Source organism: Suncus etruscus, chromosome 12 (genome assembly GCF_024139225.1).
Source record: "Suncus etruscus isolate mSunEtr1 chromosome 12, mSunEtr1.pri.cur, whole genome shotgun sequence".
NCBI lineage: Eukaryota > Metazoa > Chordata > Mammalia > Eulipotyphla > Soricidae > Suncus > Suncus etruscus.
This window is the reverse complement of record NC_064859.1, coordinates 1697822-1714259: the sequence shown is the minus strand read 5'-3', so window position 1 is coordinate 1714259 and position 16438 is coordinate 1697822. Positions and strand designations below refer to the sequence as shown.

The 16438-nt window shown below is 46.7% G+C and overlaps 1 protein-coding gene across 1 annotated transcript in view; it reads right to left on the bottom strand.

Moving 5' to 3' along the window:
* Positions 1-12456, bottom strand: part of NT5C3A (5'-nucleotidase, cytosolic IIIA) — a 62578-nt gene extending 50122 nt beyond the window's left edge. The window contains 1 exon segment of the mRNA XM_049784885.1: positions 12313-12456. Within this exon segment, the coding sequence (XP_049640842.1) occupies positions 12313-12450 (138 nt within the window). The 5' untranslated portion in view covers positions 12451-12456.
* Between the last annotated feature and the right edge of the window lie 3982 nt (positions 12457-16438).

The following is a 16438-nucleotide window of genomic DNA, read 5'->3' as shown; positions in this document are numbered from 1 at the left end:
AGTGGTGGAAGATGCAGCAAAACAAACTTAGGGAGCAGAGCCAGTAGCAGACCCGGTGTCTTGGGCCCTGAGCTCTGCCCACGGAGCACAGAGAAAGGCCCCCACTCCAGGCACTGCAGGGCATGTTCCTGCGCCCTCGCATCACCAGGTCTGAACACCAGCCCAGAGAGTGACCCTGGGCACCACCCCAGCATCATTAGGGGTGTCACTTTTGGGGGGAGTTTAAGGGGGCACACCTGGCAGTGCTCAGGGGTTACTCCTGGCTCTGCGCTCAGAAATTGCTCCTTGCTCGGGGAACCATATGGGATGATGGCGATCAAGCCCGCGTCCATCCTAGGTCAGCTGTGTGCAAGGCAAATGCCCTACCACTGTGCTACCACTCCAGCCCCCGGGGGGGGGGGGGTGCCACTTGAAAAGGGAAAAGAAGAAACTGATAGAAGAAATAATAACTGAGAACCCCCCAATCTCTGAAGGGAGTATTCTACCCAGATTCAAGAGGATCAAAGAGTACCAAACAAAATAGATTCATGGGTCAGCATTAAGTCCCTGTATCAAAAAGGTAAAAACCAAAGAGAGACAAACTTTCAAGAGAAAAGAGAAACCTCGGACTGAGAACACAGTGGTAGGGCATTTGCCTTAAACGTGGCCGACCCAGACAGACCCAGGTTCAGTTCCCAGCATCCAATATGGTCCCCCAAGTCTGCCAGGAGCGATTTCTGAGCACAGAGTGAGGAGTAAACCCTGAGCAAGGCTGGGTGTGGACCCCCCCCCCAAAAAAGAAAGCTCTTTTTTTTTTTAGGCAATAACCTAAAAAAAAATCAAACAGAGTTCTCATATGAAACCATACAAGCAAGAAAAGAGGAGAATAGTAAATAAATAAATAAACAAACAACAAACTTTTCACCTAAGTCCACTACCCTGCAAAGCTGTCTTTGTGATGGAAAGGAGGGATAAAAACATTCCAGGCAACAAACCAAAAGAATTACTGTAAGGCAAATTGCAAAAATAACTACCCAACACCCAAAAACGGGAAACATACCAATAATATACTTGAATGTTCATGGACAAAACTCAGGTGAGTTTAGTCAGCTCTTTTTTGAGTAAACAAAATGCACAGAGTAGCTGGATGTATCAGAAAACAAAATCCATCTGCATACTGCTTACAGGAGACACATAAATTCACAGGATAAATACAGTTTCAGAGTGAAAGGACGGAAAAGGAGACTATGGTAGACCAAAGGGGGGAAAATGTTGGAACAGCCACACTTATATCAGACCAAATCGCATTAAATATAAAGGAAGTAACCAAAGACAGAGATAGACACAGACAATTGGTTAAGGGAACAGATTAGGAAGCACTAACTCTGATCAACATATACATAAACAAAGAGCCCTAAATAAAGAGTTGAAAGAACTGGGATTAGAGCATATACAAACAGCCCAGAACAGATTCTTCTCTAGTGCACAGGAAAATTCTCCAGGACAGATCACTTAGCAGACTAAAACTCATCCATAAATTTACAAATATTGAAATGAGCATCCTCTCAGACCACATGCCATCAAAGTAATATCAACCACACACACACACAAAAGACAATTTGATGGGGAAACCTCCTCAGAAGTTGAACAAACCAATACTAAGTAACACTAGATCAAAGAAGAAATCAATGAAGAAATTAAGTGATTTCTTTTTTTTTTACATAAAATCTTTATTTAAGCACCATGATTACAAGTGTGCTTGTAGCTGGGTTTCAGTCATAAAAAGAACACCCCCTTCACCAGTGCAGCATTCCCACCACCATTTCCCCCTTCCCTCCTTCCTGTATTTTTAAAGGTTGCTTTATTAGCTGTGAGCATGCATGGTATATCACATATTTTATACATACAGATATGCATGAACTCATATAAGTTGTGAAAATGATAGAGCATGAACATGAGCTCATTTGGGGATCAAGTCCAGGCATTGACATATATATAGGTCTACAAATTGAACCATGTCCCTAGCCTCCTCCTCCTCCTATCTTTTTTTCTCTTCTTTTTCTTCTTTCTCTTGTTCCCCTTCTTACTCTTCTTCCTCCTCTTCTTTTTCTCCTTCAATTTCTTTTTTTTTTTTTTTTTTTTGGTTTTTCAGGCCACACCCGTTAGATGCTCAGGGGTTACTCCTGGCTACATGCTCAGAAATTGCCCCTGGCTTGGGGTGACCATATGGGACGCCGAGGGATCGAACCGTGGTCCTTTCCTTGGCTAGCGCTTGCAAGGCAGACACCTTACCTCTAGAGCCACCTCGCCGGCCCCTCCTTCAATTTCTTACTCTTCATCTTCCCCTTATTCTTCTTTGCCTTCTTTTTCTTCTTCCTCCTCTTCCTCTTCTCATTCTTCCTCCAACTCCTCTTACTATTATTCTCTTCCTGGGTCTCTGGGACTTCAATGATTCCTATGTGGTTTCTGTTGAATTTATCAAAGACTTCTATTTTCATCTGTTCACATTCTTTGAGTAGTTTATCCATTGTCTGATCATTTTCTTTAAGGTTCTCTTCCAATCTCTTCTGCTGTATGGAGTTGTTCTGCATCTCATCCTCTGGCTCACTGCCCCTGTTTGCAGCGCCGTATCTCCAGTGGAGAGGCTTTCCATTGACGTTTTCAATTCATAAACTGAGTATTTCAGACCTGTTATTTCAGTATGAGTTTTCTAATTTCAACCTCCATATCCTCTTGATTCTTTTTCGTGTTCCATTCAAGTCTATCTATGCTTTCTGTGAGCTCCAGGAACATCCTCTGTAATTCTAATCTAAACACCTTATCTAAGAGGCTACCTAGTTGTTTGGTACTTTTTGGGTCATCAGAGCAGCATCTTCATTCTCTATACATGGGGTTGTCCTGCAATGTTTCCCCACGGTGATGCTTGTAGTGTGGTTTTTACTATGTGTTGAGGTGGGGTTCAAGGGTTAGAAGATATGCGCGGCCCCAGAGCCGTGCTCCTGACTCCAACCGAAAAGCAGGCAAGGATCAGGGCAGCAGTCCTCTATAATGCTTCTCTGGTGCCCAAACACGGCAGGAGTCAGCCCCCACGCTTGCTGGATGGGGACATCTTACCAGATTTGGGTCCTAAAGAGATTATGTTCCTTGGTGTCTTCTGGGCTGCTTCCTGCAAAAAGAAGGCAGGGAGCAGGGCAGCAGTCCTTTATAATGCCTCTCTGGTGCCCAAACACAGCTGGAGTCAGTCTCACACTTTTTGGGTGGGGACATCTTACCAGGTTTGGATGCTGGAGAGATTATGCTCGTTGGGCATGTCTTCTGAGGTACCTCCAGCCTGAAATGATTTCTTAAAACTAATGAAAATGTGGGATGGGGCCGGAGAGATAGCTTGGAGGTAAGGCGTCCCATATGGTCCCCCATGCCTGCCAAGGGCGATTCCTGAGCAAAGAGCTAGGAGTGACCGCTGAGTGCTGCCAGGTGTGACCCAAAAACCAAAAAAGAAAAAGAAAAAGAAAAGTGGGGACTGGAGCGATATGTGGATAGGGTATTTGCCTTGCAAGCAGTCAACATAGTTTTGATCCCCAGCACTCTATATGGTCCCCCATGCCAGAATTTCTGAGCGTATAGCCAAGAGTAACCCCTGAGCATCAACAGGTGTGGCCCAAAAAAAGATTCAATCCCCAGCAGCCAGACTTGCGATTCCTGAGTGCAGGCAGTGCCAGGAATAGGCCCTGAGCATTGCAAAAACGAACAAACAAACAAAAATTACAATGATTCTACCCAAATCTGAGTGTTACAGAAAGTATGATATTTTATCTTTTTTTCCTTTTTATTTTGGTTCTTGGGCCACACCCAACAGCACTCAGGGCTTACTCCTGGCTCTGTGCTCAGAAACTAATCCTGGCAGGCTGGGAGGGGGGGCATATGGGGGGCTGGGGCTCGAACCCAGGTTCATCTCAAGTCAGCCACGTGCAAGGCAAATGCCCTACCACGGTGCTATTTCTCCGGCCCCAATACTTTATCTTTTATTTTTGAAACAATACCTATCTTTCTTCTCCTCCTTTTCCTTTTTTGTGATGCTCAGGGATCACTCCTGGCAGTGCTTGGAGGAAATATGAGATATGTCAAGGATTGAAGCTGGGTCTGCCATGTATAAGGCTAACACCTTACCAGCTGTATTATCTCCAGCCGAGGTACATAATTTCATATGGAAGATAAAACATATCTAATGAAAGACTGAGTGATTTTCATTTTATTAAATTGGTAAACATGACTCCAAGGGGCCGGAGCGGTGGAGCAAGCAGTAGGACGTCTGCCTTGCATGTGCTAATTTAGGATGGACTGTGGTTCAATTCCCCCGGAGTCCCATATGGTTTCTCAAGCCAGGAGTGATATCTGAGCGCATAACCAGGAGTAACCCCTGAGCATCACCAGGTGTGGCCCCAAAACCAAACTAAAAGACTCCAAGCAAAAATTACTAATTAGACTAATTAAAAATGGCATATGTTTATCAAACAAAAACACAATAAAAGGGAACCAAAGACTTGTGAACGTCTCCAAATAAGCAATATTAAAGGGAAAACTAGGGGCCAGTGACATAGTATATCTCTTATATATGCCTTACCCGCAACCAACTGAGGTTCAATCATCTCTGGCACCCAATATGATCCCGAGCACACCAGGAGTGACCACTAAGTACAAAGCCAGGAGTAAGCCCTGATCACTGGCAGGTGTGGCCCAAACTCCCAAACACAACCATGCCCCCATCCCTCCAAACACACCACACACACACACATGAACAATGGCTGCTAGGGCTACCAAAAAAGTTCCCAGGAAAACTTAAATAGAGTTTGAGAAGAGCAGGATCAAATGTTGGCGGGCCAGTTTCCTCTACATCTATTCCCCAACTTTTTCTGCTATCCTCTTGCCTCTCCCTCTGTGCTCAGGTGGCCCTCATTTGTCTTCTTTCCTAGTAAGGACATGAGGAAGATTGCATTAGATTCTCCCTAAATGCCATGCTGTGACTTCATTATCCTTTTAGACCCTCATCTCCAAACTCAGTTACCGTCTGAAATACTGGGTAGAGTCTTGAATCTATAAATTTAGGGGTGGGCCTGGAGAGACAGCACAGTGGCATTTGCCTTGCAAGCAGCCGATCCAGGACCTAAGGTGGTTGGTTCAAATCCCGGTGTCCCATATGGTCCCCCATGCCTGCCAGGAGCTATTTCTGAGCAGACAGCCAGGAACCCCTGAGCATTGCCGGGTGTGGCCCAAAAACAAAAACAAAAATAAATAAATAAATTTAGGGGTATTCAATTTAGCCTCACATCATTGGAGGCACCTAAATATTCTTCATCACACAGTAAATCTATCTGAATACAATGTCACATTAGCCAGCTCCTTATTTTGGCTCCAATCCAGGCTTCAGTATGGCAATAACAAGCTGAGAAGAAATGGAGAAAACCCATGTCATGAGTCTTTAATAAAGATTCTCACCCACATAAGAGAACAACAATGTGAACCAGAACAAGGTCAAGGGTCTATGCACAAGGCCAAAGTTCATCCCCCAACACCATGGAAGTGGCCCTAGTGGATGGACCCAGAGCACCACCTTGTGGTCCCCAGCAATGCCATATCACTGGGCCTAGAGGCAGTTTATTGGCAGTTTATTGTCAGGAATGACTAACTGTCCTCCTCGTTAGTATAGTGGTGAGTATCCTCGCCTGTCAGGAATGACTTTGAAAGCCCAGAGCAAGGCTCGGGAGGCACTTGTACCGAAAAAGAATGCAAAAGGCCCAGAAAGGGGCCCGGAGAGATAGCACAGCGGCAGCCGATCCAGGACCAAAGGTGGTTGGTTCGAATCCCGGTGTCCCATATGGTCCCCTGTGCCTGCCAGGAGCTATTTCTGAGCAGACAGCCAGGTGTAACCCCTGAGCGCCACCGGATGTGACCCAAAAACCAAAAAAAAAAAAAAAAAAAGGCCCAGAAAGAAGGAAGAGAGTCCATCTGTGAAGTGGTGGTCCTCGGCCTTCAAAGTGGCGTGTGGGGATGCTGATACCTTCTCAGAAGACTATTGGAAAATGGACATGGAGCCCCCAGAGAGGATGGGGTGGAATTGCTGGGGATGGGGAGTTTGACATCACCTCACCTACAAACACCCCCTGTAAACACAGTGGGACAGAACTGTGCTCCACCAGGCACTGCTGATGCAGAAGCCAGAGCAAGACAGACAGGAGCCTGGTCCTGTCAAGTGCTTGACTGCTCCTTATCAGAAAGTGTAAAAGAAAGTCCATTTTACTAAGTGATTTATTTAGTTTTGGTTCTTTTGGACCTGGCAGTGCTCAAGGGTTACACTTGGCTTTGTGCTCAGGAATCACTGCAGGTGGTACTTGGCAAAGGATATGGGATGCCGGGATCAAACCTGTGTGCAAGAAAGTGTTCTAGCTGCTATGGCTTTGGTCAAGAAAGCCCTCCATCACCCAACTTTCTGTTTGTTTGTTTTTTGGGCCAAACCCAACAGTGCTCAGGAAGTATTCCTGGCTCTGTGCTTCTGCACTCAGGAAGCTGTGCTCCAGGTAACGAAACCCAGGTGGGTCACATGCAAAACAAAAGTCCTATCTGCTATGCTATTGCAAAAAGGCTATTTTTAATGCAGGATTGGAGAGCATGAAGTAGTGAAGTCAGATGGCAATTCCCATTTCTTCCCTTCCTTCATCTAGACTAACATGAGTCCAGAACCATCCCTGACAATGGGCCCACCCCACTAATTTAGCGAGGAGAAGCCACCATAGCCAGCAGTATCTGTAATGGTGGAAAACTGTTTTGGTTTTGGGCCACATCCGGCGATGCTCAGGAGTTTCTCCTGGCAGGGTCTGAGGACCACATTAGTCTAATTAGTAATTACCAAAAAAAAAAAAAAAGACTCCAAGCAAAAATTACTGATTACACAGGTCAGCTGTGTGCAAGGGAAACACCTTCCCCAATATGTTATCTTATCACTCTGGTCCTGATTGGTAAAGTCTGAATCAGGCAGGTCAGGTTCTTAAATTTTTTTATTCACTCCAGGTCTTACTCAGGGATGAGTCCAAGTTCTGGTTGGTCTTCTGGTGGTCAATCAGCCTGTCATTTCCACCTCGCATGTGTTTTGAGGTGCACCTCAGCAAAAGAGACATACACAGGCCATGGGGCTGTGCTCCCCATAGGGACAGCAAGGCCAGAACAGGGAAAGATCCTGTGTAAGAGGGTGGGGAGAATGCTGGGGCACTTGGTGCTAATCTAATCCCTAGATTATCAGGAGAGGAGGCTGGACTATCCTCCCAGAAAGGAAAGGGACAATGACTTGAAGGGACTTTTTTTTACCCAAAAACAAGCAAACATGGTAAAGCTTAGTAGAACTGAACCAGTGGAGAAAAAGGAAAAGCTCCAGTGAACATGTTTTCAATGGGTCAGAGAGAAAGAGGTCGGGAGCATGTGTGTTCTATACTCCAATCACATCCTCAGAAGAAAGGTGACAGAGGGAAGGCACCGAACACCCATTTTTTAAAAATAAAACTTTTAGAGCCAGGAATATACTCTGAGTGCTGCTGAGTGTGGCCCCAAAACAAAAACAAACAAACAAACAAAGCCTTTCAGATCATAGAAAAAGCACAATGGGAAGGGTGTTTGTCTCGCACACGGCTGACCCAGGTTTCATCCCTGGCATCCCACATGGTTCCCCCCACCAGGAGTGATCCCTCAGTGCAAAGCCAGGAGTAAACCCAAGCACTGCAAGGTGTGGTCTCAAAACCAAACAACCACTACCAAAAAAACAAACAGAATAGGTGGATCCTTTCACTTACTTGTACACAGTCCACACCCAGTGTGTGGCTCCAGCAGATGGGTGTACAAGGCTACACCCAATTATATCATGTGTGGTATACGGTACCAAGACCAAATTAAGTGTCTCACATGTCTTAATGTGCACGCTATCACCTGAGCTACATCCCCAGGTCCTATTAAATATAAAAGTAAGTTTCAGGGGCCAGAGTGGTGGCGCAAGCAATAGGGCGTTTGCCTTGCACACGCTAACCTAGGACAGACCAAGGTTCTATCCCCCGGACGTCCCATATGGTCCCCCCAAGCCAGGAGCGATTTCTGAGTGCATAGCCAGGAGTAACCTCTGAGCGTCACTGGTTGTGGCCCAAAAGCCAAAAAACAAACAAACAAACAAACAAAAAACACAAATAAATAAGTTTTAGGGGCTTGAGCTGTAGCGCAGCAGTGAGGCGTTTGCCTTGCATGCAACCAACACAGGACAGACCCCAATTCGAATCCCAGCATTCCATATGGTCCCCCGGGCCTGCCTGGAGCAACTTCTGAGCACAAAGCCAGGAGTAACTCCTGAGTGAGTTTCAGAGCTTCTTTTTAGAAATTCTTTTGGATTGTTAAAGTCTTTTCAGCTTTCTAAAATGACTTAAGAGGCAAATATTAAGTAGGTGAGACTTTAAGTAATTGCAAAAGGTTGTCAATTTGGTAACAATATATCAAAGTATTATTATATCCTCTGTTCTATCTGCACACTAAATTGTCTGCATTCATCTTTGGAATAAGTACAATGAGACACCAACTTCTTAGGTTTGGTTTGGTTTATAAACCAAATTAGATTTGGGTAACTAAATATAAAATATAATGAAAATAAATAAATCACTCAGGGGGTAGAGAAGTAGTATAGAAGGTAAGATGTCTGCCTTGTACATCCCAGTAGTGCAGATGGTCCTCCAAATACCCACAGAAGTGATCTTTGAAAACAAAGCCAAGAGTGGAGTAAACCCTAAGTACTACCAGGTCTGCACCCTGTAGAGGAAACCTCATACCCCCATCCCAGGGGGAGTGAGGAACACAGGCCTGGAAGTGATTCTAACACAGGCAATAATCCACACCAGATTAGGGAGATAAAACAGGCTTAGGAATTTCACCACAAACTGTCTGCAAGCCGGCAAAAGGGCATCAGCAGGTAGACAGGCTAGCTGTGGGGCCAAAATCTAAAGAAGTCTCTCTGATCTGAGGTCTTTATTGGGAAGAGTAGGACCATCCCCATGGGTGGAGAACAAGTAGGGGTAGAGGGCCAATCCGGAGTTTCTTCCCACCCAGATTGAACAAGCACATGCAAAAAAGAAATATCCTGATTAGAGTGAGAACTGGTTACTCCAACACCACCCTATCACCTAAGCACCCACCTCCAGCAAATTAAAAAAATGTTTTGATGTGTAGGGGGAATCAATAGCCTGTGTTTTGGTGTAACATTGCAGATACTTATGAAGCAGTTACTATGGACTAAATATCACCAAATCTGACACCCTGAATTCTCTCTTTTCTTAAATAACCAATTCTCTGCCTCTCTAACACTATCTAGACTTAGTGTTTGACACCATGAGTCCTACAAATCACTTCCACAAGTCTACTTCCACTTCCGATGCCAGTTCTAGGTCTCAGGTTTCTACTCAAACTTCTGGTAGACAAGTTATACACTTATTTGGGGGTCCCCATGTCCTCCATTATCTGCTCAAAGAACTCCCAGAATTCAGGAAAATGCTCTCCTACTATTAGGAATTTGTCAGAAAAGACACATCTCAAGGGGCCGGGAAGGTGGCGCTAGAGGTAAGGTGTCTGCCTTGCAAGCGCTAGCGTAGGACGGACCTCAGTTCGATCCCCTGGCATCCCATATGGTCCCCCCAAGCCAGGGGCGATTTCTGAGCGCATAGCCAGTAGTAACCCCTGAGCATCAAACGGGTGTGGCCCAAAAACCAAAAAAAAAAGACACATCTCAGAAGAGTCACCTGGAAGGGAGGTGTCACAAAGGTCAGGAGAGGGCTGCTCAGCTCCACAACTCTGTTCCATGTCAGCCTCCCAACAGGAAGTTTTCTGTTGGCAGGGAGGGGAGAATGAAGGTTGTGCAAGCTCAGTGGATAAACCACTGTCCAGATGTGATTTACACGTGCTGAGAAGTCATTCTTCCAATCATGCAGCCAGGTTCCATCCAGAACTTTCCTGGCTCCCAGTTGTGGTATGAGCTTGATTAGAACACAAAAGACTTAACAAGTGCCAGAGCCCAAGTGGTTCAGGAATCAAGTGCTAGAAAACTGGGGCAAAGGAAGAACCAAATATGCATTTCCTACTGTGTTCCAGATACCAGACCAAGGAAAATCTCAGATTCTGTGTGCAGATGAATGATTCAAGAACACATCACGACTAAGTGCCATGGGGTGTTCAAGACTAGATCCTGGACAGAGGATGGAATACGAAACGAGTACAGACAGTTAAAATATGGGCCTTTGTTCCATTAACCAATTGCAGTGAAGGCATCTAGCAAGATGCTTATAACAGGAGAGTCTGGTCATGAAGGGTAAGTGTCTACCAGAGTTTTTTGTCAATTTAACTTGTTCAGAGAAAGACTATTTCAAAAGAGCACACCGAGCATAATAAACTAATTATCTTGAAGAGATCTGGGGTGCAAATCCAAAATTATTCTGTTCCTAGGGCCGGGAGATAGTGTGGACAGAAAACTTAGGTGAGATTTGGAAAAACAGCAGCTTCATGGAATGGCTCTTTCAGGTCCCAGCTCTGATTATCTTCCTACTAGTTTCCTCCGTAAATTTATCTTGCAGTCTTTGAAGGTCGTTTGGGGTTCACAATGATGATGCTTAGGGTGCCTCCCAACTTAGCGCTTCGGAGTGGGTCACTTTTTGTTAGTCCTCAGAGTCAAACAGGTACTGGAGATGGAACCCAGGGGTTCTACCTGCTTCCATCCTGTGAACCTGCAACTCTCCAAGGCATGTTGGTGAGAGCCTACACAATGTCCTGTCAACTTCCTGTGTCTTTAATTACAAACACTTCCAGCACTTCATCATTTTTAGAGCAATATCAGAAACCATTTATTGTCCAAACTAGCCATGGATAGGTTGACTTAGTGACCACTTGTTTCAGGTGGGCTATGGCTAGGTCCACCTTACTTAGACACTTTGCACTGGTTCTACCTGTGACCAGTGCAAGCTATGTGCATTGGATGAGAACGAATCGTAGATTCCCTACGTTGAGGGGCTGAGGGTCGGATAAAGCTGGCGTGCCTCAAAAACTCAGCTATCTAAAGAGACGGAACCAGTTTGTACACAGGTCTTCCAACGCCCCATCCATGTTTATTCTGTGTGAAGAGGTAGACCTGTTAAACCTGGAAAGTAAAAGCATAAAGCTGTCTTCTGGGTTGGTTTTTCCTATCAAAGAACTAGTAGCAGAATTTGCTTAGAAGCCAGAGCAGTAGTACAGCAGGTAGGGAGTTTACCTTGCATCTAGCCCACCCAGGTTCAATCCCCGGACCTCTCTATGGCTCCCCAAGTGCACCAGAATTGATCCCTGAGTACAGAGTCAGGAATAAGCCTGCTGGGTGTGATCCAAACAACAGCCCTGTCCGAAAAAACAGAATCTGCTTATAATAGAACCTTATAAATCAGTACACTATCATGTGCAGATAGATGCGTGTGAACAATGTAGTCGTAGAGTACAATGAATTAAAAGTTGCAGGCTTACATTCCTTTCCCCACAGACGATCAACTGTTCGTAGGGTACTATCATTGTGGGGTTGTGGTGAACACATTTGTTTTGGGGGCTAAGTTTAATCCTATCGTATAGGATATAAGATAAGGCGGTTGCTGTATTTGTTTTCACTTGTTATGGAGGCATCCTTGGGGACCAGAGAGAAGTTCCCCAAGTCCTCTGAGACGGAAAGGGTTTGCAGCTGGGGGGAAAGGCGACTTAGTACCCAGCGCAGAAGAGTCCTGTCATTCTGACACAACGCGGACGACTAAGTGATGGGTGCGAATACAAGCCGGGAGACGACGGATCGCTTTTGTGGGTCCTGGCCAAGAGTGTGGAGGACGTAGCCAGGAGAGTTGAGGGCAGGGCTGAGCCCGACGCCGCTCCGAGTCGCGCCGCCGCGGGCAGCGGACCCAACAGGGCCCCAAGCGCGCGCTGCCGCCGGGAGCCCCCTGGAAGCCCCGGGGAGCGAAGCGCCTGGGCTCCGCCTGCGCTCCCGGGACCACACACACGCACGGCGAAGCGGCCGGCGCCAAGCCCGGGGCCGGAGCGGGCGCGCGGCGGGCGTGGGCGCGGCGGTCCCGAGCCGTCCTGCCGGCCGAGCTGAGCTTCTCGAGAAGGGCCGGAGGCGCCCGAGCGCGGCCGGGGAGGCCCCGAGGAGCCTCCAGGCAAGAGCCGCCGGCAGCCGACGCAGCGGCCGCGGCTCCCGACCCGGCGCCGGCCCCGCAGCCCCGAGCCGGCTCGCCCGCTCGCCCGCCCGCCCGCACTCACCATGTCGATGATCTTGGTCTTGCGGCCCGTCCGGCGCCTCGCGGCCAGCACGCACTGCGCCAGCACCGCCCCCGCCACCAGGGCGCACACGCCGGCGCTCGCCGCCGCGCCCACCCGCGCCGCCGCCAAGCGGTCCATCGCCGCGCCGCCCGCGGGCTCCAGCCGCCGCCGCCGCCGCCGCCCGCACGCACGCACGCACGCACGCACGCACGCCTCGCGGAGCCGGAGCAGCTGCAGCGACGCCACGCCACGCCACGCCACGCGCGCACGCCCCGGGCCCGGGCGCCACGCCCCTCGGGCCCGCCCCGCCCCGCCCAGGAGCGAAGCGCGGCCGGCCTGCGCCGCGCAGCCAATCACAGGCCCGGACGCCCCGCCCCTGGCCCCGCCCCGCCCCGCCCCGCCCCGCCCCGCGGCTAGGCCCCGCCCCGCGCGCCGGCCTCGAGGCGGGCTTTCCCCTCGGAGGCCGGAAGAGCCGCCCGGAAGGAGGCGGGCGCCTGGGGCTCCATTCGCCCAGCGTCAGTAGCTCCCTTGCCTGGGTTTCTGGGGCCGCGCGCGTCGGCGCTCCGACAAGTCGCTCCTGGCAGGCTCGGGGCACCCCATGGGCTGCCACGCGGCATTCGAAGCCTCCATGCCAAGCCTCGATCTTCTCCCCGCTTACCCCGAAATCGTCCTCTGGGGCGCCCGCCTCTGACCCTCTCCGGACTGCGACTCCCAACAGGCCTCGAGGCCCGAGAGATAGAGATAGAGATAGAGATAGAGATAGAGATACAGAGATAGATAGATAGATAGATAGATAGATAGATAGATAGATAGATAGATAGATAGATAGATAGATAGATAGATAGATAGATAGATAGATAGATAGATAGATGGATAGATAAATGAGACAGATAGATAGACAGATGATAGATAGATAGATAGATAGATAGATAGATAGATAGATAGATAGATAGATAGATAGATAGATAGATAGATACATAGATAGATAGATAGATAGATAGATAGATAGATAGATAGATAGATAGATAGATAGATAGATAGATAGATAGATGGATGGATGGATAGATAAATGAGACAGATAGATAGACAGATGATAGATAGATAGATAGATAGATAGATAGATAGATAGATAGATAGATAGATAGATAGATAGATAGATAGATAGATAGATAGATAGATAGATACATAGATAGATAGATACATAGATAGATAGATACATAGATAGATACATAGATACATAGATACATAGATAGCAAATGGGGACGTGTTCCTTTATTTTTCTTTTCTCTTTCTTGCTCTTCGGGCTATACCCAGCTCTGCTCAGGACCCCCTCCTGATGGGGCTGGGGTATCATATGGAGTGTTGTTGATGGAACCTGGTCAGCTCAAATGCCCCCGCAGTCTGCCCTCACCTGCCCTGAAGAGAAGGCACCTGTTTTCCTGCCCACCCTTGAGTCCATCTCCCTCAGTTTCTCCTGTACAACAAGAATGGTTATCATCTTTCCTAGCCAACACCAGGCTGCATGTGATCTTCAATCTGTTAACATAGGACACTTCTTTAAAATTGTGGTAATAGAGGCTGCAGAGCTAGTATAGTAGGTAAGGTGTTTGCTTGCCCTGCACCAGCCAACCTTAGTTTGAATCCCGGCATCCCATTTTGTCCCTCTGGTGCCCCCAGGAGTCATTCCTCAATGCGCAGCCTGGAGTAAGGCCTAAGCATTGTCAGGTGTGCATGTGGCATCGGGACCAGATACATAGTTCACTCGGGTTCAATCTCTGTCATCCCATATGGTCCCCTTGGTCCTCCAGAAGTGACTCTTCAGTAAGTCCTGAGCACCACTGTGTGTGGCCAAAACACAGCAAGATAATAAAAAATTGTGATATCAAACACATAGCACAATCACAAATTTACCAATGTAACCCTGTTTTAAGTTTATAATAGAATTGAATTGATTCTGTAAAATCAATGGAAAATTCTGGCTCTGGCTGGGGCATGGAATAAGGTGCATTTGAGATCAAGAGGGGCCAATAACTTCAGGGTTTTCCATGTACCATCCTTTCTGCTTCCAACCTGAGCCCCTCCATATGGTCTTTTTAATTTAAAAAAAAATGTATCTTTTTGGTTTTTCAGGCCACAAAAAGTGTTCATGGGTTACTTCTGGCTCTGTGCTCAGGGATCATCCTGGTGGGTCTCAGGAGACCAAATGGGGTACAGGTAATCCAACCTAGGTTCACTACATGTAAGACAAGTACCTTCCCTACTGTACTATCTCTCCAGACCCCTAGAGTCTTTTTTTTTTTTTTTTTTGGTCTAAGGCTTAGAGTAGTTTTCCTTTTTTTTAAACATTATAATAATTTTTATTTTGACCACAGTAGGTTACATATCTTTCACAGTAATATTTTAGGTACCTATTAACATTGAATCAGGGGATTCCCATCACCAAAGTTGTCCTCCCTCCACCCCCATTCCAAGCTTGCATCCCATATCCCCCTCCCTAACCCCCCAGGCTGCTACTATAAGTGGCCCCTTCTGTGTCTAGCTTGTTGTAGATTAGGTATCGATTCTTTTGTCACTGGTTTTGGATTTGGTGTTTAAGTCCAATCATTTTTATTACTACTTAGTGATCATATGACTGTTTGGTCTTGGAACCCTCCATTATTTCCCCCTTGTTTTTAGAGACAGAGCAAGATGGTTCAAGTTTTGTGGTTCAGTTTGAAGAAAAGAAATGCAATAAAATGCGGTAAAAATCAAACAAGTCGAAAATGGGCAGAGTCCTTAGAGGCTCTCAACATCAGTTTGAGGGAAGAAAGGGAAAAAGGAAGAGAAACACTACAACAATACAAAAAGAAAAATCAAAAAAAAAAAAAGAAAAATCAAACAAAAATCCAATGAGCACTACAGCATTAAAGACAAGAACCGCATAATAACCACGGTCCTGAAATAAAAACAAAACAGAGCGCAAATAAAATGAAAACAACAACAATAACAAATCCGAAAACCAAAAAAAAGTAAATAAACAAATAAAAATTATTATTTTGTGCTGCTTTTTTTTTTCCACAAAAGCACAGTAAATTTTGGGGAAATTAGAAAGGGAATTCTCTTGGCCTAAGAGATACAGGGTTTCTCTGCCCTTGAAGTATACTGTCATGGGAATAACTATAGACTCCTTGCATGTTCATTTACTCTCCTCTAGGTCCTTTTGTGGTGTATGGAAAACATCTGCTTCATTATGGGTGATAAAAATCAGACCTCTATATCTATAGATCTTGGTATCTGCACAGGTCAAGGATTGGAGCTTATGAAGAAGTCTTTCTTTATGATTCTAGAAGTTCTATTTCTTCACTGTCGTTTTTTTTTTTTTTTTTTTTTTTTTTTTTTTTTTTGGTTTTTGGGCCACACCCGGCAGTGCTCAGGGGTTACTCCTGACTGCTCAGAAATCGCTCCTGGCAGGCACGGGGGACCATATGGGACACCGGGATTCGAACCAACCACCTTAGGTCCTAGATTGGCTGCTTGCAAGGCAAACACCACTGTGCTATCTCTCCCGGCCCTTCACTGTCGTTTTAATCAGTCTTCTGTATTTGGTGGTCTTGGTCATTTCGCTGATCTTAGGATGAAGCTTGGGATAGAGTCTTTCATTATGTTTCCAGAAGACCCATTCAGTTGTAGTTGTCTCTGTCAAACCTCTGGAATTAAAGATCTTGGTTGTGGGCCCGGAGAGATAGCACAGCGGTGTTTGCCTTGCAAGCAGCCGATCCAGGACCAAAGGTGGTTGGTTCGAATCCCGGTGTCCCATATGGTCCCCGGTGCCTGCCAGGAGCTATTACTGAGCAGACAGCCAGGAGTAACCCCTGAGCACCGCCGGGTGTGACCCAAACACCAAAAAAAAAAAAAAAAAAAAAAAGATCTTGGTTGTATAAATTGTAGGCCAAACCCTAGACTAGGGCTTTTTTATTGGTCCCAGGATACAATCTGCCTAGTCATGGTTTTCACAGTCAGTCATCTGTAGATAGCGATCTTGGCTTTTTTTTTTTTTTTTTTTGGTTTTTGGGCCACACCCTGTGACGCTCAGGGGTTACTCCTGGCTATGCGCTCAGAAGTTGCTCCTGGCTTCTTGGGGGACCAT